The sequence below is a fragment of the Fistularia commersonii genome, chromosome 28, assembly GCF_037954325.1.
Source record: "Fistularia commersonii isolate RoL2024-O1a breed Wild chromosome 28, RoL_Fcom_v1.0, whole genome shotgun sequence".
NCBI classification, from domain to species: Eukaryota; Metazoa; Chordata; class Actinopteri; order Syngnathiformes; family Fistulariidae; genus Fistularia; species Fistularia commersonii.
Genome location: NC_141311.1, coordinates 2,030,034 through 2,044,063, shown reverse-complemented (window position 1 = coordinate 2,044,063; position 14,030 = coordinate 2,030,034). Strand labels below are relative to the sequence as shown.

Here is a 14,030-nt window from a genome sequence, read left to right as displayed (position 1 = left end):
TCAATCTTCTCTCTGGTCTTTCTCTAGACCTTCAATTCCAGCATCGGCCTACCAATTTATTCACTCTCCCTCCTCTGTCCATGAGCCAACCATCTCTGACCTTCTCTCCAAAACATCTACCATGTATCGTCCCTCTGATGGACTCATTCCTGATCCTCTCCATCCTGGTCGCTCCCAAAGAGAACCTCAACATCTTCATCTCTGCAACCTCCAGCTCTGCCTCCTGTCTTTTGGTCATTGTTACTGTATCTAGGCCACTCAAAAAAACAATAATAATAATGATAATAATAGTAATAATAATAATAATGATGATGAAAAAATACAGTCACACCTTGACTTACGTGACCAACTTGTATCTCAATTTGCTCGTTCATCAAATTAAATTTCCCCGTTAAAATGAATTGAAACACTATAAATCTTTAAAATGTACTTTGTAAATAATAAATAATGCATAAATCTAATAATGCTTTATAAAAGAGAATGTAAAGAAATAAACTGGTTTTATTAAGTGTATTAACCTTGAGATGCTGGCGGTGGTGTTTTTCATTTGTTTTTCATTTAGTGCTCTATCCTTAACTTAACTGGCCGGCTCCAGACTTAATGCTACAATGTGTTGCTAAAAGTAACGTGCACGCTTTGGTACACTTTACGTCTAAACTTCATTTATGGACGGAGTGAAGCCGCTCCTCTGGAAACCGTTGACTCGTCCCCGAATGGCTTTGAACAATTCTTCAAATTGTCGTCCCGCTCGCTCCAAACTCACATCCGGTCTCGTATCACAAAGCAAAACATCCAGTGAGCGACGGCTCGGATTTCGGAAAAAACGCCAAGTCTTGGCGCTCGGAAATTAAAGTTTCATTGGACGTGTTGTATCACGCCAGCTATTAGCATCTTGTTAGCACAACTGACGGCGTTTCCTTCGGGTTCCCGTCGACCATTGAGATGAGATGAGAGATGAGAACAACTTTATTTATCCCGAAGCAAATTGTTGTGCCAGAGTTTCAAGCAAAAACATAACAGTAATAGATAATAGTAGGAAGGAGGGAGAGTAAGAAATACAATGAAATAGAAATTGTCAAGGTTAAGGCTATCAAGTGTTTTCAAGTACAAAGATTTGAAGATTCCCTGCGGCTGAGGGAAGAGGAATTAAAAAGTCTGATAGCCTCAGGTAGGAAAGACCTCCTGTGGCGCTCAGTGGAGCTCCTTGGTGGTATCAATCCACGACTGAAAGAGCTCTGACAGGACGTCAGTGTGGCCTGCAGGGGGTGATGGACCTTGTCCATGATGCTGAGGAGCTTCCTCATCATCCTCCTCTCTGACACCTGCACAACAGACTCCATCTCCACTCCCAGGACAGATCCAGCTCTCCCGATGAGCTTGTTGAGTCTGTTAGCGTCAGCTGTCTTAAGCCTGCTGCCCCATTGGACGATTCGGCGCAATTTAAATAAACCCGACTCGACATTTTCGGGCACGGTCGTGACCGATGAATCTTTGGCGTCCATCCCTGAAATAACAGCGACCCGGATTAACCGGTGAAACCCGTGAAAGCGCCGACCGCGAATCCCCGTCTTCGACACGAGGGCCGAGAGCGTATCGACGTCTCCGCCGGCGGCGCCTCGGCTCGTGAACGCCGAAGCCTCCCGTCTTCATCTTTTACAGTTATCTCTCGGATAATTAATTTATTCGTAAATCGTGGAGGGTGACTCAAACCGCCGCGGCGGTTGATGTTTTCCAGCCTGTTTGAGTCTGAGTCAAATCCACCCAATCTGGCTCACAGAGTTCTGGACAGAGAAATAAAGTAGCACCTATGCAAATGTCTACCCACGGAATAATAAAAAAAAAAAAAAAAAAAAGGCATCATCCTCCATCTTGGATGCGCTGAGAGAACGTATCTGTTTTTTTTTTTTTGTTTTGTTTTTATCTTCAGAGAAGGGAGGAGAGTCACCCTGCTGACCCCCGAGCAGAAGCAGCGGCGGCATTATCGGAGGCAGGGCGGAATTCAATTAGCAAGCTAATGAAATCAGTCAACGCTGTGTGTGCGTGCATGTCTGTGTGTGTGTGTGTGTGTGTGTGTGTGTCCAGATAGGCAGGTGCCACAGGGAGGGCAAAGGTAGGATGTGCTTCTCCCAACCATCTGCCGCGCGAATGCTCCTCTCGGGTTCTCGGGATGAGAACTCTTTGTCGTCGCGGTTTCGCTGTTTTATCTTGACTCCCCTTCCGATCCTCATCCACGTGGATTTCGACCCCGGCGGCCGCGCTCGCCTCCGCCGCCTGTGTTTGTGTGCATAATAAGACGCGGAGGTGGACGGAGGCGGAGTGCTTCTGCGAGCGTCTCATAACAGCGTATACATCTGTCCCCGCTTGCGTGGGCGACTTTCCTTTTGCTTTCCACGTGGGCCGGCGTCTTGCGTGCAGCACGAGTGTGTTGGTGTGTGCCGGGCTCAGCCGAGGCTCCGAGGTGGCGAGCTCCGTCTGGCTTTAGCAATCCAGACAAGCTCGCCACCTCGGGATGCTGCGTCAACCCAAAGTCTATTTACCGTAATTTCTGGACTATTGAGCGCGCCTCCATATAAGCCGCACCGGCTAGCCGATCGCTATCTTGGGCTCCTCCTGCGCACTAAAACCCACAAAGTCGTCGTCTTCGGTGTCGGAGTTGATCAGACTCGGTCATTTCATCGGTCCAATGTGTTTAAGTGGCGTGAAGCTCATTAGCCCCCCCCCCCCCCCCCCCCCCCCAAAAAAAAATCCATATATTAGCCGCACCCTTGTTTAAGTGAAAAAAAGTTGCGGCTTATCGTCTGGAAATTACGGTACCCTATTTTGCGGACCATAAGGCGCACCTTATTATAAGGCGCCAAATCAATGAACGGGTCCATTTTCATACATAAGGCGCATGATAAAACATACGATAGATAAACCCAAACAAAACAGTTTTGTCCAACTTTACTCATCACTTCGTTCCCTTGGAAACTCTGTTCGGTCTTCTTTACTCGCTTGCTTCCTCCACTTCCGTAACCATTGATTCATTCATGTTGAATTCTGTGGCGGCTGCTCTTTTCCATCATCTTCGGCAGCCGTCGGGAACTTACGGCTCTTCCTGTGATGGCGTATGGCTATCAGATAGCCAGCTAGTTTATCCGCGTCAACCCTCATAACGGATAATATGGTGAAAAGAAAAAAAAGAAAATGATCTGCGCTTCCAGTCAAAAAGGTTCCCGACCCCTGATCCACGGCATATGTGGCACCCAGGAGTATTTTGATCATTGGATTGGTATCATTGGATGTGGAGACACCCCCCGACATTTTTGTTTTGTGTGTATATTGTTGTTTTGATTTCAGATGGCAGTTGCTCACATTACGCTGGAAATGTTGGAATTGACGCTGTTATAATTCTTACTTTGACCCGGGGGTGGCGGTAGTGACCCGACAGCGGGTGGTTGACTGCTCAAGCCTCGCGCAGAAACAGGGGTTGTCGGCGGTTGTAGTGTACATTATTAGAGTAATCGCTAACTGACGCTAGCAAAAGCTACCGTTAGCTCTAGTCATAAGACGTTGACTGCTCAAGCCTCGCGCAGAAACAGCGGTGGTCGGCGTCTGGCTGCCAGCAGTCACTCGCCACTCTGACTAAAACGTATTGACATGTGTATTCCAGGAATAAATCTCATGTGACACTAGTTTCTGCCTCCTGTGTCTAACACATTGGTGTCAAACTCTGGCCCGCGGGCCAGATTTGGCCCGCAAAGCCACACCAGATGGCTATTAGAGCTGCCTCGCCGGGATGGTTTACGGTGCATGTACCGCTAATTCTACAAATCCCAAAATTTTCTGCTGGTGTTTTGGCACGAAAATCACAACCGGACCCATAAACGCCCTCCCCTCTGTGTACAGTAGTCCTAATGCTAGCAACCTGATGCTAATATTGGCACCCTGCTACATAGGCAGCAAACAGGATTTTGCATGTGTGCAATATCAAGTTATTTATTGTATAGTATTAAGCTATGCTTGTTCCGTATTTAGTTTTTAAGCAAAACTTGTTTGGGTCCATATGAAAAGGTTCGTTGTTATATCTGGAGGAAGATTTTTTCCAATAAATATCAATGTTGGCCCGCGACTTTGTCCCAGTTTTGAATTTTGGCCCACTGTGTATTTGAGATCTACGGCATGATTGATAGCACTGAGTTTGAATTTTTCTTCGGAAGCACGTCTCGGCCATTTTTTGGGGTCCTCATCCACACAAATGTGCAGTAATATCACGTTGAAGCGCACTACGTAGCGCCAGGAGGTCTCTGATTGGTTTATGGTTGCCAGCGATAGCGGACAACTGAAGTTAGCGTGAGGTTGGAATAACGTTGTATTCCAGCACTACATCATTAGTTATCTAACGTTGTTGTTCGAGCTAAATGCGCCCCATCAAACTGGTTGGCGGTCAGGAAGCACAAGAATTCATACATAAGGCTCTCGGATGATTTTTGAGAAAATGTAGGGATTCGGTATGTGGTGCGTAGCTGTGCTGCAGCCACCTGTAGCAGTGAATGGAGACATTTTGGCTTCACAAATTCAAGATTGAAGGTGTTTATTGTCATATTTACAGTGTTTCACTCGACAATGAAATTCTCACTTTGCCGTCAGCGGTGCGTCCAGAGAAGTATGGATGGATAAATGAAAATAATAACACACATACTGTTGTAACCGATGTACAGAAATGTAAATTGTGTCAATGACTACAAATCAGAGTGTTTGTCGTTAAAACGTCGATTTAAGCCCTGTTGATCCGTTCACCAAAAACCATATTGCACTCTTTTGAAAGTTTTTTATGGGTTTATATGTAGCAAAATATAGAAATTAACTCCTGGTGATCTTTATCTTCATGCCTACACTTGTACTCAAAGTTTCCTTCAGGCAAAAGTCTTCTCACGTATGAGACCCTCGCTAATGCTAATGCTAATCTATGCTAATGCTAACTCCAGCAAGCTGTGCTTCCTTCATTCATCCAAACTAAAAATCACTTTCCTACTTCCAAGACTTGAGCTCTTTGCTTTGCTAACGTCGGCACCGTTGGCGTCTTTGACACATCTTCAGATTTGTACAGATGGTTAAACACCGCTTTCACCTTTAGCTATTATTTTCTTCTTCAGATCAACTGTAATTCTTCACTTCTTCTTACGCTCTTAATTTTTGGGAGCCATAATAAGGGCCAACTAGTTGGAAAAAAAAAAAAAACACAATAAGGTGTTTTAACAGGAAAACAATGAGCGAAGTAAACAGCACAGACTAGTACGCATGACTGCCGTAACACCATAATGTGGAAAGTGTGTTCGTGCACCAAGACTTTGATTCGATTCACCAAGACTCGATTCAAAATTTGATCAAAACCTCCTCGTGTTGATGATCAGCAGCATTCGTAAGGCCGGGTTCTGCCGGACTCAACCGTTCACCCACCGTCTGTGTGTCAAAGTGTCCAGGTGAAGACGCTGCAAGACACCGTGGCGTGTGAAGAGGCGAACGCAACCCAGCGTAAAGCACTTTGAGAGCGCTAAATAAGTAAAAAACCATTTCCACGTTTCAGTTCTCCAAAGCCGCAAACGTCTCAATAGCGCCTTTTCTCTCGTCGCAACGGACTCGTTCACCTCGGTCTGGCTGACGTGGACCGAGAGGGAAGTGTCTTTTACAATATTCACATCTCTCTATCTATTCGAAGGACACGGGCCATCAAGGCCCAAACAGGAAGTGAGCCATATGTTTGCAGCCGTGGCTAAAATCACTCACCGAGCACTGAGTCACATGCCGGTGACTCAGTGCGCCGAAGCCATATAAAAAAATAAAAAAAAAGGGGAAAAAAAAAAAAAAGGCAAAAAGGAGTTTCTACATTTCACAGCTTCCGTGTTTTGACTGCAACCTCCGAAAACACCTTCGCCCCTTATCGGCGCAAAGAAAAACACCGACGTGCTTCCCCATATGTTGTTATTGTTATTATTGGAGCGGTCGGACGGATTCGCGGCCAAAGGCTGCAGAAAGGCGGCCTCACGGGGCAAAAACGGAAATACTCGCATGTCGACGAGCCAAGGAGCAGGTGTTCAAATATTTGTCCTGTTGTGTCTCACGCGGCGCGTCTCGGGATCATCGTAGCGCAAAATCGTGGCAAATCCCGGATTTGCGCATAAAATAGAAGGGGATCACTTCCGCCATGTCCAAATCTTCACTTGAAGACGTTCCACGCCATCCGACCCCTTCTTCTGCGTCCTCGTCCTTCTCGCCAGATCTTCGCCATCCCTCCTCGATCCGACTTCCAACGCGTCTCGATTGAATCCGTATATTTTCGAAAGAAGGTGAAACGTTAATGTATTCCGCGGCGTTCCCTCCCGCTGGTTGTGGAATCAGAGTTGTATCAGAGATTCTCCGCAGACCTGGTTGCCCCAGGCTGTGGAAGAGAAGCAGAAAAAATGTATGAGGAGGGAGCGAGCGAAATAAAGGACGGAATAACGATCGACTGAATACGCCGGATCGCTTCGGCGTGCACGTACGGGCGCTTTCATGAGTGACCTCGTCTTCAACGCGGAGAGATTGATATCCAGTGTTTCATCCTCTCTGGGTTCTGCGTTCATGCCAGAACATGCAGAGGTTGCTTGCATAATCCACCGGGGGGGAAAAGGAGATCCTCCCGGAGCCGAGAGCGAGCGCCGTGATCCCGACGGCGACTCGCGTCGGTTTCGTCCGAGGAAAAAAAAAAGATAATCCCGTGGACTAATCCTCTCCTGGCGGCACGCCGGTGCAGGGGTTAGCTCTTCTTCTTCTTCTGGTCCCCGATTGGAGTCCCGCAGGTGGCCTTTTAGCGCGGTGTCTCCATTTACTCCTGGTGTCTTCATGCGGTCCCTCAGGGTTCTCCGGGTTCCCTCTGCTGTCCAGAAACATGCAGGGGAAACATTTATCCAATATTATCCAATAAGCGAGTGAAGGGAACGGTTGTACGCCTCGGTATGACTTGTGGACGAGGAGGCTAATAATTGCGGGAACTACATTTTACGGCCCGCGGGTCGCATCCCACCCGCCAGTCTGTTTTCTTTGAATATTTGAATAAGTATTTTCAATCGATATTGAATTTAGAAACCCCTTATTTTTTTCCTTTTGTTTAATTTTGTATGGATGATTTCATACAAAATGATGTTGGTACATTTATATGATCGACCATGATTTTAAAGTTGAAATAAAAGGCCCCCGAAATTCAAAGATTTAAATTGCAATTTTCATTTTGTTCAATTTGATGGCCCACGCATTACATTAAATAAGAAATGTGGCCTGCCAGACGGAATGATTTCCCACCCCTGCTGGAAACCCTAATAGCAAATAATGAGTGAATGGTTGTAAAAAAAAAAAACGCACACCAAGTCTTCTTCTTCTTCTTCTTCTTCTTCTTCTTCTTCTTCTTCTTCTTCTTCTTCTTCTTCTTCTTCTTCTTTTTCTTCTCCTTTGGACGTTTCCCTTCAGGGTCTCCACAGTGAATCCATCTTCTCCATCTAACCCTGTTCTCTGGATCCTCCTCTCTCACACTAACTACCTTCACGACGTCCATCAATCTTCTCTCTGGTCTTCCTCTAGACCTCCCTCTAGACCCCCAGCATCCGTCTGCCAATATATTGACTATCTGTCCTCTGTACATGACCCAACCATCTCAGTCTATGTCCAGAATATCTACCATGTGTTGTCCCTCTGATGGACTCATTCCTGATCCTCTCCATCCCTGGTTGTATTCCCACAGGAGGCCTCTCTGCCTCCTTGTGTCTCTGTCGGGTTCCTGAGGGTTCTCCTGGTTCCTCCCACAGTCCAAACGCATGCAGGAGGTTCATTGGAGATCCTGAATTACCCAGGCGTGTGATTGAGAGCAAATGGTTGTATGCCTATAAATGGTGTTTTTCATCACTTTGTCTCGGTCATACATGTCTTGCTCCCCTGTGACAAATTCTTCTTCTCCTTTGGGCTTTTCCCTTCAGGGTTCGCCGCAGAGAATAAAACTTCTCCATCTAACCCTAGACTCTGGATCCTCCTCTCTCACTCCAACTACCTTCATATCCTCTCTCACGACGTCGATCAATCTTCTCTCTGGTCTTCCTCTAGACCTCTAAATCCAGCATCCGTCAACCAATATATCCACTGTCCCTCCTCTTTCCATGACCCAACCATCTCAGTCTGGCTTCTCTGAGCTTCTCTCCAAAACATCTAGCATGTGCTAAACCTCTGATGGACTCATTCCTGATCCTCTCCATCCTGGTCACTCCCAAGCAGAACCTCAACATCTTCATCTCTTGAACCTCCAGCTCTGCTTCCTGTCTTTTGGTCGTTGTCAGTCCTCCTCCTCCACCTTTCCTTTCCTTCTGGCTGATGTTCTTCTATCTCAAGGTACCTCAGACACTTTTCTCCACCCATTCCAACCTGCTTGAACCCATTTCTTTACAAAGAGTGCTCCAAAATTAAATTTATTTTACATAGAGTAAAGAAATGTATCATAGCGTGAGGTTTCAGGGAAATTTTTTTTTTTTTTTGAACATTTATTAGAACAGGTTTTTTGACAGTCACAAACATTCTTACAAAACCTCATGACAAGATACACATTATACAATATTCTTTATAGGTATAATTATTTCTACCATTTATTTAGCAATTCACTTAATTCCTCAATAGCAAGCGAAAGAAGAAAAAAAAAACTAAAATACTACACAAAAAAGTAAAAAAAAAAAAATGTATATCTAGCTCAGTCAAATAGAGATAATATCCTCAACTCTCCAAATATTTTTTGATAGGTGCCCATTTGTCAAGATATTGGTCTGTCTGAAGTCGCAGGTTTGCTGTTATGTGTTCCATGCAGTTTCCATCCTTCAGCCTTTGACGCCGCTGGTCCAGGGAAGGTGGGTCGGGTTTGAGACAGTTTACTGGGATCAATTTTATGTGCAATTAATAGAAGATTTCTGAGCAAAAATCTTTTTTGAAACGTGAACTTTTTTGGATCTACACCCTGGGAAGACTCACCCACAAGGTTTAAAAGAGGAGTTTGATATTAGACCATTGTTGTTTGTCTCGTTCCCCCCCTGGATATAGTCTGGGTACGGATTGTACGTCCTTTTATCCAGAATGTTTAGTTCCATCTCTGTACATATGTTAACAGTGTCTGTTTCTGGGGCCTTTTCTCAAAACATGTTGAAGATACTGTTAAAATGAAATTATATATCTAACAAGAGGTGCAAAAAAAGAAAAAAAAATTCAAAATAAATGGCACAACAATGAAATGTTTGTTTCAGAGCAGATTTTTGCTGGAAAGGTCACGCTATAATACAGTATACACTTTTTTTTTTGCGGGGGTTATGTTCCAAAAAGAACCTGTGAAAGGCAAAATCCGTGAAGTAGAAACCTTTATTTTTTTTTTATAATTATTATACAATTAAATACTCTATTATACCTTGAAAATAAAGAACAAACCATTTTACTGGCTCAATCATTTGTTTCACAAATAAAAGTATTGTACTTTAGAAACGTTTTTTTCAACAAATAACTTCTGTACTGTCAAATAATATTTTTAATCATCAATGTGAACAGAAGGCTTCAAATTGCGGAGATTAGCACCGCCCACCGCGACCTTATTGCTGCTGCAAAACTTATCGCTGCTGTCGTCCTTATGTTTCTTTCTTCCTTCTTTCTTCCTTCTATGGAACGAACGGAAGATTCATTAATTCTGTAATGCCGACCTACAGCCGCATAGCTTTTACCTTCCCTTAGCATGTCCAGAAGTTTAACTTTATCTGCAATAGATAGCATCTTCCGCTGCCTTTTGGGCCCTTTTGTCGCTCCAGAGCGTTTTGTCAACATTATGGGTTTTCGAGAAACTGGAAATTGCAAGACAATTTGCACGTACGTCATGTGAATTCGGCAAGATGTTTCACGTACGTGTATATATTAAACTGCAAAGTTATCGACGTACAGGTAGAGAAGAAGCGGAGTGACTTTTTAGCCAATCCGAATGCAGAACACAATGCACGATGCAAATCCGTGAAGTAGCGAAACCGTGAAAAGTAAACCGCGTTATAGAGAGGGATCGCTGTACATTTTATTTACTATGTGAAATGAATCATCCTTAATTTTGGAGCACTCTTGGTGTGCGTATTTTTTTCAAACCTTTGTTTAGTCGATACTGTTGATCCAGCGCCCGTCCTTATATGCGTGTTTTTCTTTTTTCTCAAGCTGTATGTCTTTATAAGACAGGGGTGGGCAAACTTTTTGGCTCAGGAGTCCCATTGACTTAAAATTTGACGGACGGGCCGGGTCAGCACAAGATACGATACATATTAAAAAAAAAAAAACATTTGTTAACAACACATATCAGACTCATCTGACATTAGTCTGAATGTTGTCTGACATCTGCTTTGAAAATAAAGCTTGCTTTTGAAGGCTCTGACGTTTGTTTGCATGTCATGCACAAATCGGTTTTTCCCTTTTAGCTTCACATCCACCTCATTCATGTGTCGGTATGTCCACAGTAAAGGCCAAATCACAAAGCCAATCTGTGTCATTCGGATCAGGAAATTCTCAAGTAGCTCCAAAAATGAAATAATCTCCTATTTGAGCTCCGACATTCATTGATCCGACTGTTGATGTCATAATGTTGATGCCTTAATGTTGATCCTTTAATGTTGAGCCTTTAATGTTGACAATACGTATACTATATAAGCGGTATCCTCCAACCGATATTTGGGCTTCTTCTTATTATTATTCTTATTCTCACTCTGGAATATGCTCTGCCATTAAAGCATACACCCGTTCTAACGTCCCACTGATCGTTCTTGTACGCACGGTACATTTCTCAAACCGAGAAACATTACATCAACATTATGACATCAACATTAAGGCAACAATATATTCCTACGGAATATTACACCGACTATTCAATCTTTTACATCAAGCATGAATTCTGTACCGATCTTTGGCGGGACGGATTGAATAGACCAACGGGCCGGATGCGGCCCGCGGGCCGTAGTTTTCCCGCCCCTGCTAATATGACATATGAATGAGAAAGTAATGGCGTCTATATGACGCGGGAAGGAAATTGCATGTTTCTTTGCGACGTGAGAATGAGAAGTTTGCACGTCTCTCTACGTAACCCGATGATCGACCGGCCAACGCGAGCCGGGGTTTGCCTCCGGCCGCCCCTGCGACCCTGACCGGACTCCTTCCTGTCCTAGGTCTGAAGACCTACCTGATCTCTGGGAGGAAAGTGGAGCTGCACTCCCATTGCAGCTGCTCCCAGTCGTGCTCGTCCGGCGCCGACCAGGCAGACCCGCGGTGCACGACGCCCCGAGTGCACACTCCGGACGGAGCCCCTCCGGCGCCGCCGCCGGCCCAGGACCGAGCCAAGGTGAGAGCCCGACATCAGCAAGAGCGTCTCTGAAATACCGGCGGATGGGAAAGTGCGCCTATTTCTGCTTTTCTGTCGGCATCGCAGCGACCTGAGGAGGAAAAAGCGGGCTGCATGTCGTCCCGCGGCCTCTTCGTCTTCATCTCCCTGCGCTTTTGTTTACGTGGGTGTTGCACGGGCTGTAATTTATTAAAGCCTCGCCCGGGGTTTCATCAGGAGGAAGAGAAAAGAGAGGCACGGCTTCCGTCTCGTATCTCAATATTTACCCGTGTTTTTAATGTCATTTCACGAGTCTGACCTTGGGTGTGTCGTGAAGTCACAGCGGGTTTATTTATATCTTCCCTCGGTGATGCATTTGCTGCGTCGCACATTCTTTCAAGTGCCGCTAGCGCCGCCGTCGATAAATCGCCCGTGAAGTTAAAACCTCGACAATTTCGAAGAAATATTGTTTTTATAAATTGAGAATTCTTGTCAGAATCTACTGGACTTTCAAAATGAGAAAATTTCACTGGGAGTTTCCAGGGGAAGATGTAGCGTATTTTCACGACCACAAGGCGCAGTGTACTAAAGGCGGAGTCTCAGTTATGTGTGCCATTACTGTATTTAACACACACATAAGGCGCACCTGATTATGAGGCGCACCTGATTATAAGGCGCGGGTTTTATATACAATCCACGCCCACACTTCCCCCCGCACTTAACGTTCTCATGGCGTCCTCTACTACAGCTTTTCATTATAATCCGCTGGAAGTTGCTGCGCTACCGTAGTCCTGATCCGGATGGAAAAATGGCACCGTTGAAACGAAAGCACCAAGACGGACCTCCTTGGAAATGTTCAATTTTCATTTCCTCCGCTAGCGTTAGCGCTTTTAGTCAAACGGCGACCGTCGAAACGCTTCTCCCGCTCGTTCTTTGCTCGATGATCCGCCGCTCGAGTCTTTCTTCCGACTCGGGCCACCTCGCCTTACGTCCGCGGAAACTCAGCTGCGTCTTCTCGACCCGTCGGAGCTCGTTTTCCGACTTCCTCCACTTGCGAACCGTTAATTAATTAATCTTAAAATCGATTTCCATGTTCCTCCGCTTAGCCAATGGCCTTCAGTTTAAACCGTGCTTCATAAGCGTGTCTCTATGCCATTTTCAGGGTTCTTTAAACAACAATGTTCTGCATAACGCACATACCCGTTCTTTTATATACAATCCGCGCCCACACTTCCCCCTTTAACGTTCTCATGGTGTTCTCTACTACGTCCGCCTTACAACAGCAACACACACAGGGCGCACCTCACATTTTAAAGAAAATCTAAGGCTTTTCTGTGCGCCTTATAGTCGTGAAAATACAGTATGTATGCTCTCACCGGGTGCCGTTCCACCCATACGCAGATGACATACCGGTTTATATACATGTTCGTTCAGTCATTATCTGGTCATTTCACCAGGGGTGGGTTTTACCCTGTCACCAATCGCTCACAGGGTCATCTATAGAGACAAACAACTGTTTTTTCATACACTGCTCAAAAAAATAAAGGGAAACACTAAAATAACGCATCCTAGATCTGAATGAACAAAATATTTTTTTGAAATACTTTGTTCTTTGCATAGGTGCTGACAACGACATTACACAAAAATGATCAATGGAAATCCAATGTAACAACAGGATGATCCAATTTTGATGTAATGTCCTTCAAAGAAGTCCAAATGAATCAGTGTTGCTTCCTAAGTGGACTCTTTGATTTCACAGAGGTGGGATTGACTTTTTTTGAGCAGTATACACACACACATAAACATATATATATATATATATATGTCTTGTGATGCTAATTGCATGAAACAAAATATTGCTCTGCTAGCATCAATTACTGGATGGCTGAAAACTACAGTTTAAACCAAAACAAGTGATTCTTTTATTTGGTTTGATCTTTTCCGAACTCCCCTGAGGGATAAAGTCAATTCGGCATGTTAAACGCAGAGGGGGTGGAGGCCTTAAATTGATATTAACTCCTAAAAGCTCTTGACAATCGCTCCAAACTGCCTTTTATTTTTATTTCTTCTTTTTTTTTTTTTCAATAACATATCTAATGTCGGTTTAACTTGAATTGCTTTAATGGCCTTTTTGGCGGGAGTCGAATAAACTTCCACGTATTTTCGGCGCGACTCCATAACCCAGTCGAGTGGCTAAAAAAGAACGGACACTCCTATCGGACTCTGCTCCGCCGGCTTCGGGGAAAGGAAAAAAAAAAAACAACTTTATTTGAAAAATCCACTCCTCGGGCATTACGGTCCTAATCTCCAGAGCAGTCTTACGTGAAGTAAATCTTGCTACTACATGGTTATAAAATCAGACTTAAACCCTCTCTCTTTGCACAGTGTTTGCGCTGAATTTGAAAGGTATTTTTGACGATTTCACGCCGGGCTTTTATGAATAGTAACACGCTCATTAGCCCCGCAATCAAAGTTTCGCTCAGCCGCCCATTTCCATAATAAGTGTCCTGTAGCTCTCATCAGGCCGGAGCATGTCCTTCCTTCAAGTCAAATTCCTCATTTGCATCCAAAGTGTATCACAGATTCACGCCACGTTGACCACGTATCCAATTATTCCTTTGTGATCACGCTGGAAAAAAAAAAAAAAATTCAAGAA

The 14,030-nt window shown here is 44.6% G+C and overlaps 1 protein-coding gene across 1 annotated transcript in view; it reads left to right on the top strand.

Moving 5' to 3' along the window:
- Window positions 1-14,030, top strand: part of adcy9b (adenylate cyclase 9b) — a 48,996-nt gene that overhangs the window by 22,930 nt on the left and 12,036 nt on the right. Inside the window, exon 2 of the mRNA XM_086175570.1 lies at window positions 11,223-11,395. Coding sequence (XP_086031696.1) covers window positions 11,223-11,395 — 173 coding nt within the window. The remainder of the gene's footprint in view (window positions 1-11,222; window positions 11,396-14,030) is intronic.